Source organism: Saimiri boliviensis, chromosome 6 (genome assembly GCF_048565385.1).
Source record: "Saimiri boliviensis isolate mSaiBol1 chromosome 6, mSaiBol1.pri, whole genome shotgun sequence".
Classification (NCBI taxonomy): domain Eukaryota; kingdom Metazoa; phylum Chordata; class Mammalia; order Primates; family Cebidae; genus Saimiri; species Saimiri boliviensis.
Window position 1 is genome coordinate 74,389,695 of NC_133454.1, and position 23,738 is coordinate 74,413,432.

Below are 23,738 nucleotides of genomic sequence, written 5' to 3' on the forward strand. Positions count from 1 at the left end.
CTTCAGCACTATCATGGCCTTTGGCCTGTTCAGATCTAAAATATTTGTATATTTCCTGAAGAATTGAAATAGGGATATTCCTAGTAGGAAACCACTCAAATTTAAAAGAAGCAGTGGTGATAGAGCTGTTAGAAGATACATGTCTATTTCTATGGCTATCCAGACAAGTGGCAATTTAATGACTGTGGTCATTTTTATGTGTCATTTTCATGAATTGAAACAAGACAGAATGAGGAATTTGGAGGCAAAAAGGCAGGGTGGGAGCTGTGAATTCTTTACAAGCAGCTCTAGTTGGAATTGTTTTTCCTGCTAGATTGTATTTACATTGGCCATCATAGTGTGAGTTCCAAGGAACTCAGGATCCTGTGCCTATCAGTAACTAGGAGGCAACTGCCAATGCAGATAGATAGATCTGAAGTCACAGATCCTGCTTATAGAGCTCAAGAATCAAGGATAGCAAATTACAAGTTTAAAGTTATCATTTCATCTAGTAATAGCCAACCAGAAGTTTCAGTAAATCCAGTTTGACCAGCCACTTTAGAAAGGGAGGTCATTTGAAAAGATAGCTTGTATATATACACAGCAAATTTCCTTATCAGGGCCACATATCATAGGCTGAATAGGAAAGTGTTCTTCAGGCCCTTCTGTCTGCTTCACGTATAACCCCAGTAACAAGAGGGTTCTGGTCAGGGAGCCAGCATATCCATCTCACTGAGGTTCCCTCCAACCTCTATCAGAAACCTTACACTGACATGATGGTATTCAGGACCAGAGGCATTTTTTGCAGTTAAAACAAAAGAAAACACATTGTATACACAGCCCAGAGGCTGGAAAATTCCCATTCAGAGGGTTACCAGAATAAAACTTGGATATCAGACATCTGATCTAGGATTGTAGGGATCTTGGGCTTTTATCCACAGTAGTTCTGAACTTGGAAACTGCTCCCACCTACCCTTAATCTCTATCACCATATTTCTTGCTATTTCATGACTGCAGTGACCTCAAGAGCTGGAAGGGATATGGGGGTCTATGCCTATACAACTTCACCTTCAGTGTGCAGGCTTCTTGGCATGTTCCATAATGCCTTCTTTTGCTTCACAGGCCAAATTACTACAGTACTGGCGTATCTGAGATTGACACAAAGGGAGTTCTGAGATGGTCTCTAAAAAGCTTTGCTACTAGTTTGCCCAGTTAAGAGATTATAAGGGTGTGATATGCAGTGGAGTTCAGATTTTGGCATCATTTTTTTTTAAAGTCAGTGTATAAAAATCTAAAGCTCCTGCTTTTAATTCTTATGCATATCAGACTGCTACCCACCCATGCAGAAAACCCGGGTTGAAAAATCTCAGCTTGGGCCCATACCAGCTGTGTGATTTTAAGTTAGTCACTTTCTCTGAATCTGTTTTCTCATCATTATAAAATGGGGATACTTACCTCATAGAGAGATTGTGAGGATTTAAGTACAAATGTATATAAAGCACTGAATCTAGCAGAGAACCCATTTTATGTATGTTTGTGTGGTTATTTGATTAGTGCCCATCTTCCCTATTCACTGCAAGCATCATGATGGTGTTTGTTTTTCCTGAGTTGTCTAACTCTAGTGCTTAATATGGCCCTGAGAATGGTAAGCAATTTGTGTTAAATGAATGAATAAAGACGGAATTCCTCACAAATGGTCAATGCGATTGTATAATTTTTTATTGAGCTCAACAGATGAGAGCACTTATTAATGTAATTGTGACATCTAATTATATAATTTATATAAAGTAACTTTGATTTTGGAAGGAAAAAGTCAATTGGTGGGTTGGTTAGTTGCAAATGCAAACATTTTGTTCATGGTTACACTGCTGTATAGAAGCCCTGGGTTTATTCATAACTGAACTGCTCAAGGACTTTAGGTTCCAAAGGCGAGATCCAAATCTGGGCTTAAAAGTTCCATGTATATAATTCCAGCTGCCAAGGCTTGTCCTGGGTTAACTGGACAGTATACTCTGAGTCTGTGACACTCTAGAGCTGAGTGGGGTCCTTGGTGACTGGGAATGAGTGACTGACTCACCTTGTATATTTTTAGATCAAGGAAAAAATTTTTGCATACACTTATGCTAGGCCTGGCTACTAGTAATCAATGGATTGGAGAGGGGATAGTCCTAGACAAGGGGAGGAAGAGGAGAAAGCTTATGAAAATCAGGATACATGTCCCAAGTTCTTCGAAGCCAAGTCTTCCTGAGGATGGTCTACATTGGTCATGGATTGGCCATGGGGAAAATAATTTCCTAATAGTCCTCTGTAAATCAAAGAGATATTTTGACCTCTACAGAGAAAAAAAAAAAAGGAAAGCCTACAGTGACTGATTCAATGTACAATTGCTGTCAATTCAGAGTGATGCAAAATTATGAGGAATGTACAATTATTTATATTGGGATGCTTTGTGGATTAGAAGAATTATAAGAAAAAATGCCCTTTTGAGAAAAGTTCTTCTGAAGTCCTTCTATCTCCTACCATGGGTCAGTATAAAAAATATTTTTGAGGGAGATAGGACAGAACTCAGTCAAAAATTTAAATCTATTTTTGTGGGTATATAGTTTATCATTTATGAGAAATAAAATGTTTTGATACAGGTATGCAATGTGAAATAAGCGCATCATGAAGAATGGGGTATCCATCTCCTCAGGCATTTATGCATTGGGTTGCAAACAATCCAGTTACACTTTATTTTAAAATGTACAGTTATTATTGACTGTAGTCACCCTATTGTACTATCAAATAGGTCTTATGCTATTTAATTTACCTACAACAAAGCTCAAAAGAATTTTACTCAGAACTTGGAAAGAAATAATTTTCTATATATCGATTCTTTCCTTGATCATCTCTTGATCATACCAATCAGGTGTTTGGTCCCATAACTCCACTGAAGTGGCTTTTGTCAATGTTCTGATGAACTAAACATTGCCAGTTTCATTTGTTAATACCTGTGTTAGTCTTTTCTCATGCTGCTATAAACAAATACCTGGGACTGGGTGATTTATGAAGAAGTTTAATTGACTCACATTTCCACATGGCTTAGGAGGCCTCAGGAAACTTACAATCACGGTGGAAGGGGAAGCAAACATGTCCTTCTTCACATGATGGCAGGAGAGAAAAGTGTCAAGCGAAGGGGGAAAAAGCCTCTTATAAAACCAGATCTCATGAGAACACGCTGTCATGAGAACAGCATGAGAACCACCCCCATGATTTAATCACCTCCCACAAAGTCCCTCCCCCAACACAGGGAGATTACAATTCAGATTACAATTCAAGATGAGATTTGGATAGGGACAGAGTCAGACCACATCAGTACCCAATCCATTGCTGTAACTGTAGCATTTGACACTGTTGATCACTCCCACCACCATTACCCCTCTAAGATTTTGTACTCTCTTGCTTTCCCTTGTTATCTCACTGTTTTTCATTCTCAAACTCTTCAGCTGTTTCTTCACGGCACCAAACTCAGTTGCCTTGATGGCTACCTGGGCAGCCAGAGGCCGCTAGGTGTTGCTTGCGCTGCTGTTGAGATTGCAGAGCCAAGCTGCTCCCGTTGTTGCTTCTTTATTTGCCCCAGACTGCAAGGCCAGTTGCAGTGGCTGCTCCCAGTGTCTCATATGGTTCCTGACACACCTTAACATTGCTGTATGATATGGTTTGTCTGTGTCCTCACCCACATCTCATCTCGAATTGTAATCTGAATTATAACCCCCTGGTATTGAGAGAGGGACCTGGTGGAAGGTAACTGAATCACAGGGACAGTTTTCACCATGCTTTTCTCATGATAGTGAGGGGGTTCTCATGAGATCTAATGGTTTTAAAAGAGTTTGGCATTTCCCTGCTGTGCTCGTGCCCTCTCTCTCCTGCTGACTTGTGAAGAAGTTGTCTGCTTTCCCTTTGCCATAAGTTTCCTGAGGCCTCCTCAGCCATGCAGAACTGTGGGTCAATTAAACCTCTTTCCTTTATAAATAACCCAGTCATTGGTAGTATCTTTATACTATTATGAGAATGGGTGAATACACTGTACCTCATGCCTTTGCTGGTATTATTGCATGTCTGTATTAGTCAGCTCAGGCTGCTGTAACAAAATACCACAGACTTTGTGACTTAAACAGTAGAAATTTGTTTTTTCATAGTTCTGGAGGCTGGAGGTCTGAGTTTGTGATTTGCCAGAATGATTGGATTCTAGCAAGGGTTTTCTTTCTGGCTTGCAGATGGTCACCTTCTCACTATATCCTCATGCGGTGGGGAAAAAGCACCAGCAAGCTCTCTGGTGTCTCTTCTTATAAGAACACTAATCCCATCATAAGGTCCCTACTATCATGACCTCATCTGACCCTAATTACTTTGATAAAGGCCCTATCTTCAAATACAGTCACACTGTGAGTAGGGGCTTTCACACGTAAGTTTTGTGTGAAACTTTCAGTTTATAACAACACCCTTCAGCTTTAACAGGTTCCCTGTTGCTTCTGAGGAATGAAATATGGCTTTGCTTGGCCACTGATGCATTTGTAACTTGGAAGTGCAAGGGAATTAATTCACCATAGGTGTGGACTTTAACTAATGGGAGGTAAGGAATCATTGGATAAGTTGCCTTTCTTTTCCCCCCATATGATCTGTGTTGAGGTGTAGCAGCTCCACTGAACCCTTTGGAAGACATCTGGGGCACTGCACAGTCAGCTTGAGACTAAGTTGGTGGCAGCTCAGTAATGCTCTCCTTCCCTGCCTCACTCCCTTTTTTCCTCACTCCTGGAAAGATATTACACTCTCCAGTATAATGCTTGCACATGTGGTTTTGCCTCAGGCTGTTTTCTAGAGAATCCAAGCTAAAAAGATCAATATGAGGAATGGTTCTTGAAAGCACACTCTCAGGTAGGATTTGTCATTTGATTGTCTGCCAGTCTGAAAGCAATAGGGATCACACTGCTGATGGTAAATAGGGTAGTGAAAACATCTGTCACACAGTGATAAACATTTACTAAAGATTTCCTATTGTTAATTGGGATGAGGTAAAGGTGGAAGGAGAGGTGGAATGCTTGATCAGACTGGAAATATGGTAATCTGATGGATTCTGGTGTGGGTTGGCTGATTTTGATGGCATTTGGAGCATTGCAAAATGAAAATGATCATGCCACTCAACTCCCTTAACTTAAAACATGATGCAAAAGCTAGTCCTCCACAGTAGCTTCAAAAGAGTCTAATTTCCTGAAGGCAGTCTGAGCAGGAGGGGTCCCCAGGGATGGAGCCAGGCTGGGGGCGGAGCCAGGCTGGGGGCATAGCCAAGGACAGCCTATGCAGATGGGCTCTGAGGCATGGGAGCCAGGGAGCCTGGCATCAGCCCCAGAAGGGTTAGAAGATGCAGGCCTCAGAAATATAAGGAAAACTTTATGTGCAGTCTCTATAGGTCATCTATGTTGAAACAAATTCCGTAATAAAGTAAGGGAGTTTAAGAGCTGGAAATGAGACATTTGGGAATATGAGCCTAAAACACTTTATATTTTCTCTAAAATTTCTAGGCTTGTAGAAGCACTATCTTCCCAGTGACAAGAGAGAATAGTTTTTTTCTGCCTGAGAATCATGAAATGACTTCACTGAAGCAGGTGCATTGCAAGAAGTTTCCTGTTATAAGATCTACTTTATCACTCTTCATTGCTTCTAGACTAGTGTGTTAACTTCCCACCTTAAAAAGGTAGAAATAAAAGAACAAATTAAATGTTTAGATGAGAGGAAATTTAGAAAAGGTAACAGCAGAAAGCAAAGAAAAATAGACACAAAATTTAAAAAGCCATAATTTGGTTCTAAAAATTAACAAAATGGATACACCTTCCTAAGTAGCATTACAGGACAGGACAAAGTACACACAAATAACCAAGAATACAAAGACATAAGTCCTATATGAAAGAAAGGATAATGGGGGATTTTACAAACATTCATACTAACATTGACAGTTGTAATTAGAGGAAATTTTGGAGGAAATAGAAAAATTTTGAAAATACAAATCTTAATAAATCTATATTCATTAAAAATTGAACGTGAAATAAAACCTTCATATCCAGGTTTCTTTCCTGCAGAGTTCTATCGAATATTCAAAAAATAAATGTTACATGAATATTATCAGAAAATAGAGTATAAGGGATTAGTTTCCAGTGTTTTGTGAGATAAGCAAAACCCTGATATAAAAACCTGATATGGAATTACAAAAAAATTAAACGAGCAATATCTATCATGAAGATAAACATAACTATCCTCATGAAAATATTAGTAAACTGAATCCAGCAATATATAAATATAATACATCATGACCAAGTGGAGTTTATTCCAGGAATGCAAGGTAGTTTAATGTTTAAAAATAAGCAAGTATGTCTTAGCACTTTGGGAGACCAAGGGGAGCAGTTCATCTGAGGTCAGGAGTTTGAGACCATCCTGAGCAACATGGCAAAACCCTATCTCTACTAAAAATTCAAAAATTAGCCAGGTGTGGTGGTGCAAGCCTGTAGTTCCAGCTACTTAGGAAGCTGAGGCAGGAGAATTGCTTGAACCCACGAGGTGAAAGTTGCAGTGAGCCGAGATCACACCACTGCATTCCAGCCTGGGCAGCAGAGTGAGACTACATCTCAAAAAATAATAAAATTAAAATGGAATATAGTATACTGCATCAGCAGTATAAAGCAGAAAAATCAGATGATTACCTAAGTATGTGAAGAAAAATAATTTACCACATTCAACACCATTCTTGATGAAAACTTGCATCAAATTTCAATAGATGTGTACTTTTCAACATAGCATCTGTGAGAAGTGTGTAGTCAACATGTTTCATGATGAAAGATAATACCACTCTTCTAAAGTCAGAAGCAAGCCCATGGATGTATGCATATGTCCAAACTCAAACTCTACACAAAATAGGTACAGTTTTTTGCATATCAATTATACCTCAATAAAGCTGTTAATATAAGAAGGAGAGACCATAGGTGGCATTAGTTAGGATGTGAACGTATTGAAACTCTCATACATTGCTGGTAGGAGAAATATATAATGATGCAGCTGCTCTAGAAAAACTTTGGCAGTTCCTCAAATGGTTAAACAGTTATCACATGACCAGTAAACTCTACTTCTAGGTATATTCCCAAGAGAAATGAAAACATGTGCTGACACAGACAGTTGTACACTGTTATAGTCACAGTATCTGTAACAGCCAAAACGGAGAAACAACCTAAATAGCCGTCAACTGACTAATGGATCAACACAATGTGGCATATATTCATACAATGGAATATTATTCAGCCAGAAAATGAAATGACATACTGATACGTGCTACAACATGGATGAATCTACAAAGCATTATGCTAAGTACAAGAAGTCAGTCCCAAAGTCCCATATGTTTTCATTCATATGAAAGTCTGGAATAGGGAAATCTAGAGAGGCAAGAGAAAGCCAACTGGTGGTTGCTTTGGGCTGGCAGGGGCAGGAGAATATGAGGGTGATAACTATACAGTATGAGGTTTGGTTTCGCGGTGAGGAAAATGTTCCAAAATTGACTATGGTGATGGTGGCATGTGTCTATGGATATACTAGAAACTAGACTGCAACCATTCACTATAAATGAGTGAATTGTACAGTATTTGAATCATCTCAGTGAAGGTGTTAACAGAAGAAAAAGATCAGAAACGAGGCAAAGATGTCTGGTTTACTAGTTTTATTCAACAATGTGTTGGAGGTCCTAGCCAGTACAATACAATTAAAAAATTGAATACAATCAAAACTCTAGCAATGATTTTTGTAGAAATGAAAAAATTGATTTTAAAATATATGATTTTAATATGTACGTTTAAAATAATAAGAACGACTGTGGAAGTATATAGTGTTAGAAGACTTAGACTACTTCATTTTGAGACTTACTATAATACTATTATTAAGAAAGTATAGTACTGACACTTTCTTGTTCACTTTCTTGATCCAGTTGCCAAGGCAAGTCAATTTGGAAAAGAAAATCTAATAATGCTGAAACAATGGAATATTCATGTGAAAAATAAAGAACTCTAGATTATAACATATGGAGTTTTTATTCATGTTGGATCATAGGCCTAAAATTAAAAGCAAAATCTATAAACAAAGCACTAGTTATTATTTGGACTTCATCATAACTAAACATTTCTTGTAATTGAAAGATACTAGTAAAAAAATGAAGGTCAGGTGGTGTGGCTCACGCCTGCAATCCCAGTACTTGGGAGGCTGAGGTGGTTGGAGCACTTGATCCCAGGATTTTGAGACCAGCCTGGGCAACATGGTGAAACCCCATCTCCACAAAGAAAAGAAAAACTAGCTGGGTGTTGTAGCTCGTACCTGTAGTCCCAGCTACTTGGGAAGCTGAGGTGGGAGGATTACTTGAAGCCTGGGAGGTTGAGGTTGTAAGTGAGCTGAGGTCACACCACTGTACTCCCACCTGGGTAACAGAGTGAGACCATGTATCAAAAAAAAAATCAAAAGGCAAGTCACAAAGTTGGATAATATTTTCACTATGTATATCTATTTGGCAAATGACTTGTATCCAGAATATATAAACAACTAGTATAAATCAATGACAAAATAAAAAAAATATTAAAAGGGGGCAAAAGACTTTAACATTCTACAGAAGGCATATGCATGAATAGAAAGTACATGAGAAGTTGCTCAATATCACTAGAGAAGTGCAAATTAAAGTTACTAATTTACTTTTAGCTAATAGACTGGCTAAAATGAAAAAAAGAATGACAATATCAAGGACTGACCAGGATGTGGAACAACTGGGAACTGTTATACATCACTGGTGAGATTAAAAAATAGTGTAATTCCTCTGGAAAAGCAGGTTCTATTAAACATATACTTAGTCTCTGACCCAGCCATTTCACTGGTAGGTTAAGAAATAAATATTCATAGCAGTTTTATTCATAATAGTAAAATATGAGAAACTCGGGTGTCCAAAAATAAACTTTGATATGTTCATACAATGAAAAATTACTTAGCAATAAGAAATTAACAATTGATGCACACAACACGAATCTCAAAAACATTAGGTTGAGTCAAAGAAGTCAAAGCATACATATTGTATAATTTATGTACATTTATAGAACAGTAAATGAAATTTAATCCAAGGTGATCAAAAATTAAACAGTAGAACAATGGTTATCTTCATGGAGTAGTGAGGATATTGCTGGGAAGGAGCACAAGGGAACATTTTGTGATTGTGAATTTTGTTTTCTTTTTTTTGAGATAAGATCTCACTGTCACCCAGGCTACAGAGTAGTGGTACAATCACAGTTCACTGCAGCCTCAATCCAGCCAGGCACAAGAGATCCTCCCACTTCTCAGCCTCCTGAGTAGCTGGGACTACAGGCTAATTTTTGTACTTTTTGTAGATCAGGGCTTGCTATATTGTCCAGGCTGATCTCGAACTGGGGGGCTCGAGCAATCTGTCTGCCTGAGTCTCTCACGGTAGGCATGAGCCACCATGCCCAGTTGATAGTTTGCATCTTGACTGAGATGGTGTTTATACTGATGTGCATGTATTTGTTGAAGATGTATTTTATGTAAGATATACCTCATTTAAAAAAAGAGCTTTGGGAAAAATAATCCAGCCATAGCTAATATAGTCCCAAATGGGATGTAGCAAGTTTTCTTGATTTCCCCTACAGTTTAAGGATCCTGGAGAATAGAATTTACTGGCTAATCTGTAGCCTATGATTTTCTGACAACCTGGGATGTCTGTGGGCAAATTAAGACTACCAAACTCATGTGTGCTGAAACCTGGGGTGAAGGAAGAATTATTTGGATGGTTTCAGGTTAAGTAATATGAGTCACTGAGAGTACATGGGAGAGTTTTGCTGGGTCCCGTATTCAAGTTGCCATCAAAAATGTATCTTCCTGAATCACCATTATATGTCCAACACCTACAATAGTGTTTGGCATATTACATGTTCCAGAAATTCATTGATGTTAGAAGAAAAATTATCCTCTCTCCCTTGGATCAGACTTACTAGATTCTTTGTCCTAGGGTCTAGATTTATAGTAACTTGCCTGATAAAGAATAAAAGTCATGAAATTTAGAATTAGAAATTTACTTGCTTTTTGGGGCAAGCAACTGTCTTCCTAATCTTCTGCCTCTGGCTTTGTAAATTGGGGATAATTATTTCACCAGATGGTTATGAGACTACAGTAAATGTGTATCCTGTTGGTGCACTGCAGAGTGTTAAACTAATTCACTGTGCTACTGGCTGCAGTTCTGGGGACCCAGGGCATCGTGAACCCATTAGAGGCCTTCTCCTGTTTAAGCTCTTTCCAAGCTTATTAAAATACTTTACCCAGGAGACAAATAGCTCTCTAGTGGCTGCCATCATTTTATCATTTTCATTTTTATAAACCTGCCTCAGGAGGTCAAATTGGAGAGAGTTCCCTATTTTCTCCCCAAATTAGGGACCTGGTTCCTTCCCTGGACATTTGATGCTTGAGGGAAGCTGCACAAGGCCACTCCCAGGGCTTAGAAGGAAAGACTTAAGATGGCATCTTGCCTTAGGCTTTGCTCCTGCACCTTACACCCAGGCTTGGTCTTACCTGCATTCAGAGATGGAGTGTGGCCTGGGGGCTCATTTCTTCTGAGGAAGTTGGTGTTCTTACACCCATGGCCTCTGTTCTTTACAGTTTGACCTTTGAACGACATGGGTTTGAAATATGCAGGTCCACTTATATGCAGATTGTTTTTAACCAAACAGATAAAAAATACAGGAATTGCAGGATATAACAACTGCACATAAGGAGAGCCAACCTTTTGCATATTTCTGTTCTTAGGGCCCACTTGGAATTTGCATGGATTTTGGTTTATATGGGGTTCCTGGAACCAATCCTCCATATACTGAGGGACAACTGAAATAGCATGATTCAGTTTGGCCGCTGTTTCCTTGTGTGTTTTCCCTCTACCAGTGAGCAGTCATCATGAGAGTAGGCCCCTTGACCTAATTTGCCCTAGATTTTAGCAATATATTTGGCCCAAAGTGCATGCTCAGTGAAAAGATAAAAACTCTTTCAGAGAACCTTCCTAGATTGACATTATACCTTGTTACTTATTTCTTGTGAACACTGGACAGTTTGCCCAGGATTCTCCTTTTGTTATCATCCCTATGGCTAATTGCTAAGTGCCCTGTCTCTGCCTCTCTGCCTGATTCTATGCATGGGTGTGTGTGTGCATTTCTCCCCAGTCAGATGTAGAGCCTGCCGAGGAAGGTATGTAGGCATTCCTATCAGAGAACAAACACCTGCCTGTGGATGAGGGTTATTTCTCCTTGTCAGACCAGTAGGTATATATTTCCCATTTTACAAGATCTTCTGGAAGATAGGAACAATGTCACATAGCAGAATTAGATTCCCTGGGAAGCCATCATCAGTTTGGTAGCCACATTTCCCACTAGACAGGGGTTCCCTGAGTTTTGTAACCATATCTACTTTGTAAGAAAGAAGCACCTGACAGATCTTCCACCATCTGACTTTGCTGTTGCTCCTTGTCAAAATACAGGTACCATTGACTGTAGGTTTCTGTGTCCCTATCATGTTGGGAGCCACCAGTCTCAAACATTGCCCAAAGGTTGAGGGGAGAAGATAAGGTTTCAGGTTGGGGTTGAAGATTATGACTGAGCAGGGCCCCACTTCAGCAGCCGGAGGGCCCCATCCTGTATCTGCTTGGTCTTCATGCCGTAGATGATGGGGTTGAGCATGGGTGGCACAACCAGGTAGAGGTCAGCCAGGAGGATGTGGATGTGTTGGGGCACGTGCTGGCCAAACCGCTGTGTGTAGAAGGAGAAGAGTCCTGGCGTGTAGAAGACAAGGATGACACCCAGCTGGGAGCCGCAAGTGCCAAAGCTCTTAGCTCTTGCCTCCTTGGAGGAGAGGCCTAACACAGCCCGGAGGATGAGTGCATAGGAGACAGCAATACAGATGGAGTCAGTGCCCACCACCAGTGTGGCAGCTATGATGCCATAGATGTTGTTTGGCTGTGTTCCCCCACAAGCCAGCTTCACCACAGCCATGTGCTCACAGTAGGAGTGGGCCACCACTCGACTGCAGTAGCTCAGTCTTGCCAGTAAGCAGGTGAGTGGGGTCATAAGTCCCAAGCCACGAAGCACGGCTGCAGCCCCCAGCTTGCCTACAGACTCTAGGGAGAGCAATGACCCATAGTGCAGAGGCCGGCAGATGGCTAAGTAGCGGTCAAAGGCCATTGCTAGTAGGATACCAGATTCTACAGCTGAGAAGCCATGGATAAAGAACATCTGGGCTGCACAGGCTCCAAAGGTGATCTCAGCATCCTTTGCCCAAAAAAGTGCAAGAAGCTTGGGTACAGTGGAGGTGCAGAGGACGAGGTCAATGGTAGACAGCATGCATAGGAACAGGTACATGGGCTGGTGCAATATAGGCTCTGAACGTACCACTAGCAGCACCACCATGTTGCCCAGCACTGCCAGGGCATACATGGAGCAGAAGGGAAAAGCAATCCAAAAGTGGGATGCCTCCAGACCTGGAATTCCCATAAGCAGAAAGGAGGTTGGGTTCTGATGGCTGTGGTTTGTGAGTTTCATGGCTAAGGTGGGTAGAGAAGACCTCACTGCTTTGCTCTGAGCCCTAGGAATCCCTGAGAGATGAAGCAGCTAGGATTCATCCTTATGCTATGGCTGAACAATAGCAGGAAATATTTGCATTAGACTTCATGAAAAGCATCCAGGATGGGAAGATAGTAGGGCACTGGGAAATTATGCAAGGCAGGAGGTGGGTTACTATCTCCTAGGTTGAAAAGGAGCCCTTCACACTTCTGTCTGATTCAATGATGTCCAGGCTGCAGGCTGTGGGCAAGTGGCATGGCTGTAGAACCTTCTCTATGGTGACAGGCTATGGCTAGAGACGTTTACAGCTTTCTTCTCTACCTGTGAGTCCTCTTTTGCCTGAACTCTAATATTTTTTTCTTCTGATGCATCTGCCTGTGTGACAATATAAAAGTAATGTTAATGATAAGAGTTCAGGCAGATTGGATGGAAGACTCCAATGTGGTTACTTTTCAAGATGGAAAGATCAGGTCTGAAGGGAATTGATAGGAAGGAGGAGAGATCTTGGACTGGTTTTTCAAGCCACTGAGCCTAAAATAACCCATTGATGAGGCTCAGAACCTAGTCTGACCAGGAACAGTAAAACAGAGGTGAGAGGCTGAGTGTCTGGTAGCCTGATACAGGTGTAAGATTACCTGGCTTCTGGCCAAGCACAAAGATCCTGCACCTGCCTCAGGTGTCCTATACGGATGCTGGTAGAAACAAGAGCCAGAAATAGACACAGAAGAGAGGAGAGAGTAGGGAGAAAAATATCTCTACTGAAAAGAGCTTTTAATATAATTGTGTGTGACTATGTTTGAATTGTTAATTTAAACAGAGATAATGGAACCAGTTGTACTCTGTAGTGATGCTCATCTGTATTCCTAATTTTAGAATGCAATGCTCCTTGCCTTCCCTGGCATCAGCTACCCATATCCAGAGATCTTAGGAAACTGCTTTGGGGGAAGAGGCAGGAGCAGGAAGAAAAAGGGTAAGGTCTTCTAATGTGATTTGCTGGAAGGAACTGTGGTCCAGGATGCCTCCTTTCCATCTCAGTGTTAACTGTGGCTGTCACTCTCATATTGAGCAAGTCACCTTGTTCTTTTCTGTCTCATCATCCCTTCACACATTTCCTGTTTTTCTGTTCTATAATATCTCCCTGAATTTCCACCATCCAGCCTGGGCCCAAGCAACCCTAGAAGAGATTTTGGCCTTCATGGTAGCTGAAAGGTCTGGGATAGAGAATTCAGAGTGTGAAGGACCTTGTGAAATGATGCATGTAAAACTGTTCCATTTGATGAGTGAGAACACAGTGTTTGGCTGGGCATGTGATTGTGTTTATATATGTTATTGTGCAAAATGCATGAGCAAGGCTGTACTCAGAAGACACAGGGACATACATTTATGTAAGACATTGTTTTTGGAGTGTCTGTGCTTCAGTACCCTTTGTGGAGAAAACTGAGAGCCAAATAATCCAGTCATGAATGAGACAGCTCTACTTTCTTTCCCTCCCTCCTTTTCTTCTTCCATCTCAGCCTTTTAATAATTGAATCAGGTTTTCTCAGCCCTTGAACTGTTATTCAAAAAACTTTTGCTCCACTCTTGATCTGGAACTACACAGCATAACGACCACAAGTCCCCCTTGTCTCACTCCCTTTGCACAGAGGGGGAAAGTGAAGCTTGAAGAGCATATGTTGAACATCATATTCCTGGATTTTAGGAAAGTGGTCAAGGTTGAGGCGAGAGCCCTGGGGTCCTCACTTCTTGACTCTCCTAATATTTGAGTTAGACCTCATGAAAAACTCAGGATGAGATTTTACAGCACTGGGAACGTATGCAAGGCAGAAGATGGGTTATCATCACTGTGTTCAAAGGAGCCTTTGCCACTTTAGTCTGGTTCAGTGATGTCTAGGCGGGGAGTGGGTGGCGTGGCATGGCTGCAGAGCCCTCTCCACAGTGAATGGCTAGAGACTCAAAGCTTTCTACTCTCTGCCTGTGAACCTTTTCTGCCTATACTCTAGTGTTATTTTCCTCTGACTCACCTGCCTACTGAGATCAGGCAAGGAGAGACTCCCTGCCTCCTCCAGATAGCTCTACAGAATAATAATGCTCCTTTATGCCTTGTTCTGAATTATTTTAGCACTTGGTATAAAGAAAGGCCTTACCTAAAATACATAAGAATAGAAGTTCAAACGCCAGGAATAAGGCCGTCTCTTGAGGAAAGGAGCAAGTTCTTTATCGTGGAGGTGCTCATGAGCATCTGGAAGTGACCAACCTAGAATTTAGCACTCATGTATGGATGCCCAAGGGCAGCCATATTCAAATCCCAGCTTTACAGCTCACCAGCTGCGTGATCTCAGTCAAGTCACCTAAACTCTCTCAAACTGTTTCCCTATCTGTGTGATCTGGAGAGCTTGATTCCTACTTCATAGGCTGCTGTGGTGATTACTAGGGGAGACAGTTGTCTGAAGAGGCAATTAAATTACATGGCCACAAAACAGTGGTCAAAAGTGTGATCCGTTTGTAAGTCCTTTTAATATGAAGTAGAGATCACTTCAGTAAAAACATTATCTTAGTGGCAGTCATATCTTTGTTCAGCCATATAAAGGGCACACTGAGAAGACCAAACAGACAAACTTACCAGGTCTGAGGCAGGATGTGATAGTCTGGTCCTACAGGGGTTAGAGTATGGAGAGCAAAAGAGCTGGAGTATTTATCCTATTATTAGCACCCTAACTGAGGGTAGCAATTCTCTGGGGGATAAAGATGTCAAAAAGACCCCTGGGATGCTGGAAAGAGACAGCAAACCGAAAGCTGGAAATATAGGCCCTGATGGGAGGGGAAAGGGTAAGATAGCAGAGAAGATCTATCCTGAGTGTGGGTAGAGGGGTAGGTGGAAAGGTCTTTGAGCATAGTCTTGTTTTTGGCATAGAAACATATTTTAGAATGTTATACTAATTTTATTTTTTTCTCTTGGCCCCTTCCTTCCACGTAAAACAAGTAACTTGCAGACCAATGCAAATTTTTAAACTTTTTAAAAACCTCATGAAATGTTTGTGATTTTTTTTTTTTTTTTACTTTATCAGCTGTCATTAGTGTGTATTTTATGTGTGGCCTAAGACAACTTCCAGTGTGGCCCAGCCAAAATATTGGATAGCCCTGATAAAATATTTGCTTCTTGGTATTTATTTAGGAAAAACTATTTTTTGAACATTAGTTCTTTATCTGTAAAGTAGGGAAGCAGTGAAAATTAAATTAAATGATACATGCAAAACATTTATCATTTTGCTTGGTCTCTGCTAAGCCCTCAATAAATAGTATTTATCTTATCAAATGTGTCACTTATTGAGCATCTATTTTATGTGAAAGATTATGCTAGATTTTAAGGCATAGAGTAGAAGGATCATGCCCCCTTTCTCAAGGAGGTCACAGTCTGGATTGGAGGATGGGAAGACATTAAAATCGATTAAAATTCAATGGGACATATGCAGACATTAAAAAAAGACAGAGGCTCTTTTGGCAGGGGAGGGATTCACTATTAAGAATTAGTCAAGGATTTAGAGTTTAGAAGGATAAAGTAGGCTTGAACAGAGGAATACACCAGGAAGAGGAAAGAGCATGTGTAAAACCTGTAAGACAAGGGACATTGGGCATTTTCTGGGGACACTGAGCCCTAGTTCAAAGCCAATGTTTTCATGATTCTTTCCTGATACTCTGGGACATACACAGGGTGTGTGTCTTTTCTCTCTATTGCCCACACGGCATCTCATCAAATTCCATTTGGGTGATAAAGTTCACTCTAAATACTGTTGGCATGATCTTAGGTAAGTTAAGAAACAGCTCTTAGCCTCTTGTTCCCATTTTCAAAAATGGGGAAGGTTGACATGAGAGCGCACATATACAATTTTTAGTAAAGTGCCTGGCACCTGGTAAGTCATCAGTAGATTTCTACACGATGGAATTTGCAAAGGCAAAGACCAGGATGGATTTCTCTCTGTTGGCATTTAAAAGAAGATCGTGATGTTAGGTACTGGGGGAAGGCTGTCAAAACAGCAGACTGGATTCTAATCAAATGTAGTCTTGGCAGACATGAAACTTGATTTTGGACAATAAGTCAACGAACCCACATTGATGGCTTATGTGTCTGCTACTGTCCTGGAGATATAAAAATTGGAAATATTCCTGCTTTTAAGGAGCTTTAAATGCAGGTGATGAAGGAAAGACCTAGTGGGGGATGACATGGCCCAGATGATCAAGAGGAAGGTACAAGCTTTATTCTCCAAACATTTAGGTTCTCTGGGAGCTCACAGAGAAATGACACTTCAAATATGAAATGTTTTGGGGATCCTGGGTTTTCGTCCTTCTCCCATTGGTTCTTCAGGGACTCAACTGATTGCAAAGTGACAAAACAGATCAATGAAATGATTAAAATTTTCTGCCAGCCTCACAATGATCAGAGCCAAGCCTCAGCTCTCTATTATCTTGATGAGTCTCAGGGACAGTCATAGATGTTTGGCATTAACTTGGGATATTATGGTGCGCATTTTATTCAGCCAACAACTATTCTATACAACATTATTGAGCACCTATTATGTGTCAGTATTTCTCTAAGTACTACTAGGAATGCCATACTGAACAAGGAAGACAAAGTTCTTGTTTCATGGAACACCTATGCTAGGAGAGATTTTTATTAAAAAATCAATACCGAACAAATGGATATTGAAAGTTCTATGAAGTTAGAATGACTTATCAAAAAGATGAAAGTGTTGGAGAGGATGCGAAGAAAACAGATTCCTTGCACGTGGTTGGTAGGAATGTAAAGTAGTATAGCCTTTATGGGAAATGGAACTGGGTATATGTCCAAAGAGACAGCTACACTCCGATGTTCATTGCAGCATTAAAGTGCTATGAAGTTAGAATGGCTATTAAATGATGTAAGCTAAAAAGCATTGAAGACAGTATAGAGAAATTGTACATGGTTGGTAGGAATGTAACTAAGTATAGTCATTATGGAAAACAGTATGAAGGTTCCTAAAAAAATTAAAAATAGAACTACCATATGATCTAGCAATCCTAGTACTGGGTATATATCTGAAGGAATATGTTAAAGAGATATCTACACTCTGATATTCACTGCAGCAGTGTGCATAATAGCCAAGATATGGAATCAGTCTTAGTGTCCATCGATAGATGAATGGATAAAGAAAATGTGGCATGTGTGTGCATGCGTGCACACACACACACACACACACACACACACACACTGGAATACTATTCAGCTTTAGAAAGGAGGAAATTCTGTCATTTGAGAACATATGTAAATCTGGAGTTTATTATGTGAAGTGAAATAAGCCAGGCACAAAAAGACAATATTGCATGAACTTAGATGTGGGATCTAAAAAAGTTGAACACAGAAGTAGAGAAAGTAGAATGGTAGTTCCAGGTGTAGGGGTGTCAGGGTTGGGGAAATGTGGATCAGAGGAGATAAAATTTTAGTTAAAAGAAAAAAAATATGAGAGACCTATTGTATAAAATGGGGACTACAGTTAATGATAATGTATTATATTCTTGAAACTTATGAAGAGAGATTTTAACTGTTCTCACCACAAAAATGGAAAAGTATGTGAGGTAATATACATTTATTAGCTTGATTTAACCATTCCATGATGTATAGACATTTAAAAACTCCATGTTGTACATGATAAACATATACAATTTTATTTGTTAATGAAAAATAAATTTTAAAAGTGCTGTGGGAAAAAACAGGATAAGACAGAAAATGACATGGAACACAGTTTTAGACAGGGTGGTCAGATAGACCTTTCTGTGGTGACACTTGGTAGAAATCTTGATGAAACAAGTGAACAAAGTGTGCAGCTGTAAGGAGATCAGTGCTCCGGGCAAAAGGAACAGACGTACAGGCCTTGATGTCTGGAATGTGTTCGGTGAATTGGAGGGAAAGTATCGGGCCAGCTGCTGGAGTGCAGTAATTAAGAGGAGATTGTAGGAGAGGCAGCAAAGGCCCAGAGACCAAAGGGTATTTGTAAGCCATGGTGAAGACTGAATTTTGTTTGATCTGTGGTGGAAAGCTATTAAAAGATTTTGAACAGGGTTCTGTTGTGTTGTGACTTAAACTTTAAAATACCTACTCTGGGTTAAATGTAAGGGACAAGGATAAAAGAGTTGTTATTGTTACAAAAGTTGTTGTTATGGCCAACGCAGGAAATGATTGTGCCTTAGACCACAGTGGCAGCAGGGAGGCAATGAGAAGTGATTACACTTGGGATATGCTTTGAAGGTCCAGTCGATAGGATTTGCTGGTAGATTGATTCAATGTGGGGTTATGAGAATGTGATGGGCTTCAAGGAAGGCTCCAATCTGAGAAGCTGAGTGAAGGGAAGGGCTTCAGTGCAATGGAAAACACAAAGAGAAAGGCAGAATTAAAGGGGTGGAGGGAGAGAGGAATCAGTTCTGTTTTGGACATGTAAGGTTGGTCATGTATATTAGATGAGAATAGATGTTAGAAACGAAAATAATTTACCAATTTGAAGTTCAGGGGAGATATCTGAGTTGACGATAAAGAGATGGGAGTTACCAAAGAGTAGATAATTAAAGCCATGAAAAATGATGAAAATACCTACAAATTAGTATACAAAGAGAAGAGACTCAGAGGAGAGGAAGAAAAGAACTAGCCAGCAGAAGGCAATACTAATGAAAGAAAGAAAACCTACAAGATAATATTGTTCAGGAAACCAGGAATTGTGAAGTGCTCAACTGCCAAATGCTGTTAGGTAAAATGCGGTTGGACAAAATGAAGAAGCGAAGGCATAAGAATAATACAATGTGCGGTGATTCCTCAAGGATCTAGAACTAGAAATACAATTTAACCCAGCAATCCCATTACTAGGTATATACCCAAAGGATTATAAATCATTCTATTATAAAGACACACGTACACGCATGTTTATTGCGGCACTATTCACAATAGCAAAGACTTGGAACCAACCCAAATGCCCATCAATGATAGATTGGATAAAGAAAATGTGGCACATATACACCATGGAATACTATGCAGCCATAAAAAAGGATGAGTTCATGTCCTTTGCAGGGACATGGATAAAGCTGGAGACCATCATTCTCAGCAAACTGACACAAGAACAGAAAACCAAACACTGCAGGTTCTCTCTCATAAGTGGGAGTTGAACAATGACAACACATTGGCACAGGGAGAGGAACATCACACACTGGAGCCTGTCAGTGGTTGGGGAGCTAGGGGAGGGATAGCAGGGGGTAGGGGGATGGGGGAGGGAGAGCATTAGAGAAATACCTAATGTAGATGACGGGGTGATGGATGCAGCAAACCACCATGTACACCTATGTAACAAACCTGTATGTTCTGCACATGTACCCCAGAACTTAAAGTATAATAAAGAATGATACTATGGACTTTGGGGACTTGAGGGGTAGAGTGGGAGGGTGTGAGGGATAAAAGACAACAAATATGGTGCAGTGTATACTGCTTGAGTGATGGGTGTACCACGTTATCACAAATCACCAAAGAACTTACTCATGTAACCAAATACCACCTGTACCTCAATAACTTATGGAAAAAAAACCAAACAGAATTATTTGTGTTTTCAAACAAATGGTGCTGGGAAAAATGGATATCCACATGCAAAAGACTGAAATTAGACCCTCACCATATACAAAAATTAAATAAAATGGATCAAAGATGGACCATAAGATCTAAACTTGTAAAACTCATACAAGAAAACATAAGGGAAAGGCTTCAGGACTTTGGATTTGGCAATATTTTCTTGGTTATGACACCAAAAGTATAGACCTCAAAAGAAAAATAAATTGGATTTTATCAAAACTAATATGGCAACCTACAGGAGAGGAGAGTGTTTGCAAAGCATACATCTAATAAGGTTTTATTATCCAGAATATATAAAGAACTCTAACAACTCAAAAATACCCAATAATCCAATTCAAAAATGGGCAAATAACAAACATTTTCTGAAGATGTACAAATGACCAATAAAAAAAGAGGCCCAACATCAGTAATCATTAGGGAAATACAAATTGAAACACATTGAGATACTATTTCACACCCAGGATGGCTTGATCAAAATCCAGAAAATAGCATTAATGAGGAAGTGGTAAGGTTGGAACCATGCATATTGCTGGTGGGAATGCAAAATAGTGTAGCCACTGTGGAAAATGGTATATGGTGGTTTCTCAAAATAATTATGTAGAGTTACTTCAGTCTTTCCCTAACACAGCCTGGTATGTTCCACAATGACTGTCCTAATATAAGCTTGTGAACTTCAAGTCTGGATTACTATCTCTATGTAGTTTGTATCTGCTAAATTTAATTCCACATTTCACAATGCAAGCCCTGAGTAGAAGTCCACCTCAACCCAATGTGTTCTGGAGACTCCAGGTGTGAGAGGCAAGTCCTTATTTCTGAGGGACAAGAGTTAGGATAACTGATGGAAGATCTTTGTGTCTCTTTGGGAAGAAAGGGAATGTGACCAGAATACAGTCTCAGTAGAAGCTGTTGGGTTCTCGTGTAGAGTTATTTTCAGGTTAAAGGACTTAGAAGCTATTGTGAAAACCAACTTCCTTTCTCAGGACCATGGCAAAATAGCAAGCTCTAAGACCAGTGATAAGAGGACTTATTAATATATTGGACCTATTAATGGTTCATAATTGAATAACATTGATAATCATTCCTCAATGATCATTAGATCACCCCACCCAGTAAGGTGGGAAGGACTGGGATTATTGTCCCCACAACAAGAAACAATCCAAACAGAGAGGTTAAGTGCCTTGTCGAGGTCACAAGCTGAGACAAACCTCCATCTGTCACCTATTACCTTAACTCACAGCTCTGTCTGCAAAACAAAAACATCCAAACTCCAAACAAAACAAAGAAGTAATAGACAACCTTGACCAGGTTATGACTGAACTCCGCTTTTCTGAGTCACAATCAGAAAGCATACCCATAAGGGAGCTGCTTGTGTATTCTTAGGAGGCTTTATTTTACAGTTTACACTGCAGAGGAGGAAGGGGAGGGTGGAGGAGGGCACACTGCTTACTGAAATCACATTCCACACTGCCTTGAGGGAGAGGCATGATCGAATATCCCAGAATGGTGAGGGAGTAGGGCCTGTAGGAAGCCAGAGGCAGGAATCCCAGAAGACTAGAGCCTGAAGCAGAGAAGGCTCCTAGAGTTGGCCCCAGAGAAAAGATCAGGCTCACTACGGAGCCCTTTCAGGGTGTTCCTCAGGGACAGGACCTGTTTTGTTTTTCTTTTGGGAAGAGAGTAACCAATTATGAGGATATAGCCAGAATCTCCCTTTCCTATTCTCTTTCCCAACCATTCTCTAAGAGAGGAAAACTGTACCAGTTTTTCCTGAAGCCCGAGGAAAATGAATTGAGCTTCTTGCTGAGGGGTGAGCACAAACTGGGGCAATGGTGTAAGGGGAAGACCTGGCAGATAGAGGGGACTGTGAGACAGCTGACACAGATGGGACCAGGGACAAGATGACCAGGGAGGGGTGTCTATGCTGGAATCAACTGGCTCCTGGGGCTGGAACTAGGTACTCGTGTGCGTGGGTCAAGTCAATGGTGTATGAGCTGGGGGAGCAGCGAAAACAGGAACCACCAGGATAATAACAGAAATCAGACAAAATAGTAATCACTAGAGGGAATATCCAAAGGCAGAGCAGAGACCTGATGGGAAAAGAGTGTTTAATATTTGAGGGGAATAGGCTAGGTCCGGAAGTTGAGCCATGGAGTGCACAGAGCAGAATCCAGCTCTCGCAGACCTCTTATGCTCAGACAACTCATCTTCATCTCAGGCATTACCTTACCTCCTGATTCTCTTCTCATTCTTGTATATCTCTAACAAGAGAGTTCTCAATCTCAAAATACTGCTTCTGTAAGCTTCAGATCCTCCATGTCATCATTATCAGAGGAAACACTTTCCTGCCTCTCAGGCATCCACTCCTTCTCGTGCTGTGCAATAGGGACCCCCTCCAGAAAACCTCAGCATTTAGTTAAGACCCAGACCATGTTAGTCACTTCCCTCCTACTGCACATTCGGACCCACCGTAAGTCATAGCTGCTCGAATAGTCCAGGATAAAAAGAAGGTTGAAATAAGGAGGTGGGAAGGACAGGTCAGGTACATTTACTTATTGAAGTTTTCAGCAACGACTAGTTACATCTTTGCAGCATGGTCTTATGGTGGTCCTATAGACCAGGGGTCCCCAACCCCTGGCCACAGGCTGGTACCTGTCCATGGCCTGTTAGGAACTGGGATGCACAGCATGAGGTGAGCAGTAGCCGAAAGAGTATTATTGCCTGAGCTCTGCCTTCTGTCAGATCAGCCAGAGCATTCTATTCTCATAGGAGCACAAACCCTGCTCTGAACTTCACATGTGAGGGATCTAGGTTGTACCACTCCTTAAGAGAATCTAATGCCTGTAGTAGGAGTCAGGAGATGTGAAATTTAGTCCTGGATCTGCTGCTTACTTCCTCCATGACCATTTGGGGACTCAGTTTCCCAAATGCATCATTCTAAGGTCCTCTCAGGATACAGGTGTGGCCTGCCACAGAGATAACAGCACTGATTGAATATTCTGTAAGTATGGAGCCCCATGTACTCTTTGGGGGAGACAAAGTCTTCTTTTTATTGTTTGTTGACCTTTTGGCTGTGAAGGCAGGAAGCAAACATAAGACGATGACATGTTAGGACTGGACAAAGCACTCATGCCAGGCAGGTTCAAGGGTGTTGGGCCAGAAGACCGGATAAGCAGAGTCAGATGGTGAGTGGAATTAGAGGTACATATGAATGGACACAGGAAAGAGGGGTGGTTGATAGGCATTTTAAAACAGAATAGGGAAGCTGTGAAACTGAGGACAAATAAATGGGAGGGCCAGGTGTGGGCAGCAGGAGCATACCAGCAATAAGGGAGATGAGGCCACTCAGGGAGCGGGGAGCCCTGTTTGGAATTGAAACATATTTGCTTAGGATAAGGGTGACAACATGTGTAAGAGGACATTCTTTTATTTATTCAGGAAATAGTTAGCAAGTGCCTCTATGGGATCTA

General features: G+C 40.8%; 1 protein-coding gene across 1 annotated transcript; it reads right to left on the reverse strand.

Annotated features, from left to right (window-relative positions):
* Window positions 1–11,669: 11,669 nt before the first annotated feature.
* On the reverse strand, window positions 11,670–12,617 carry LOC101045745 (olfactory receptor 52P1-like). The gene has a single exon (XM_003923393.3). The coding sequence runs from the start codon at window positions 12,615–12,617 to the stop codon at window positions 11,670–11,672; it is 948 nt and encodes a 315-aa protein (XP_003923442.1).
* Window positions 12,618–23,738: the final 11,121 nt, after the last annotated feature.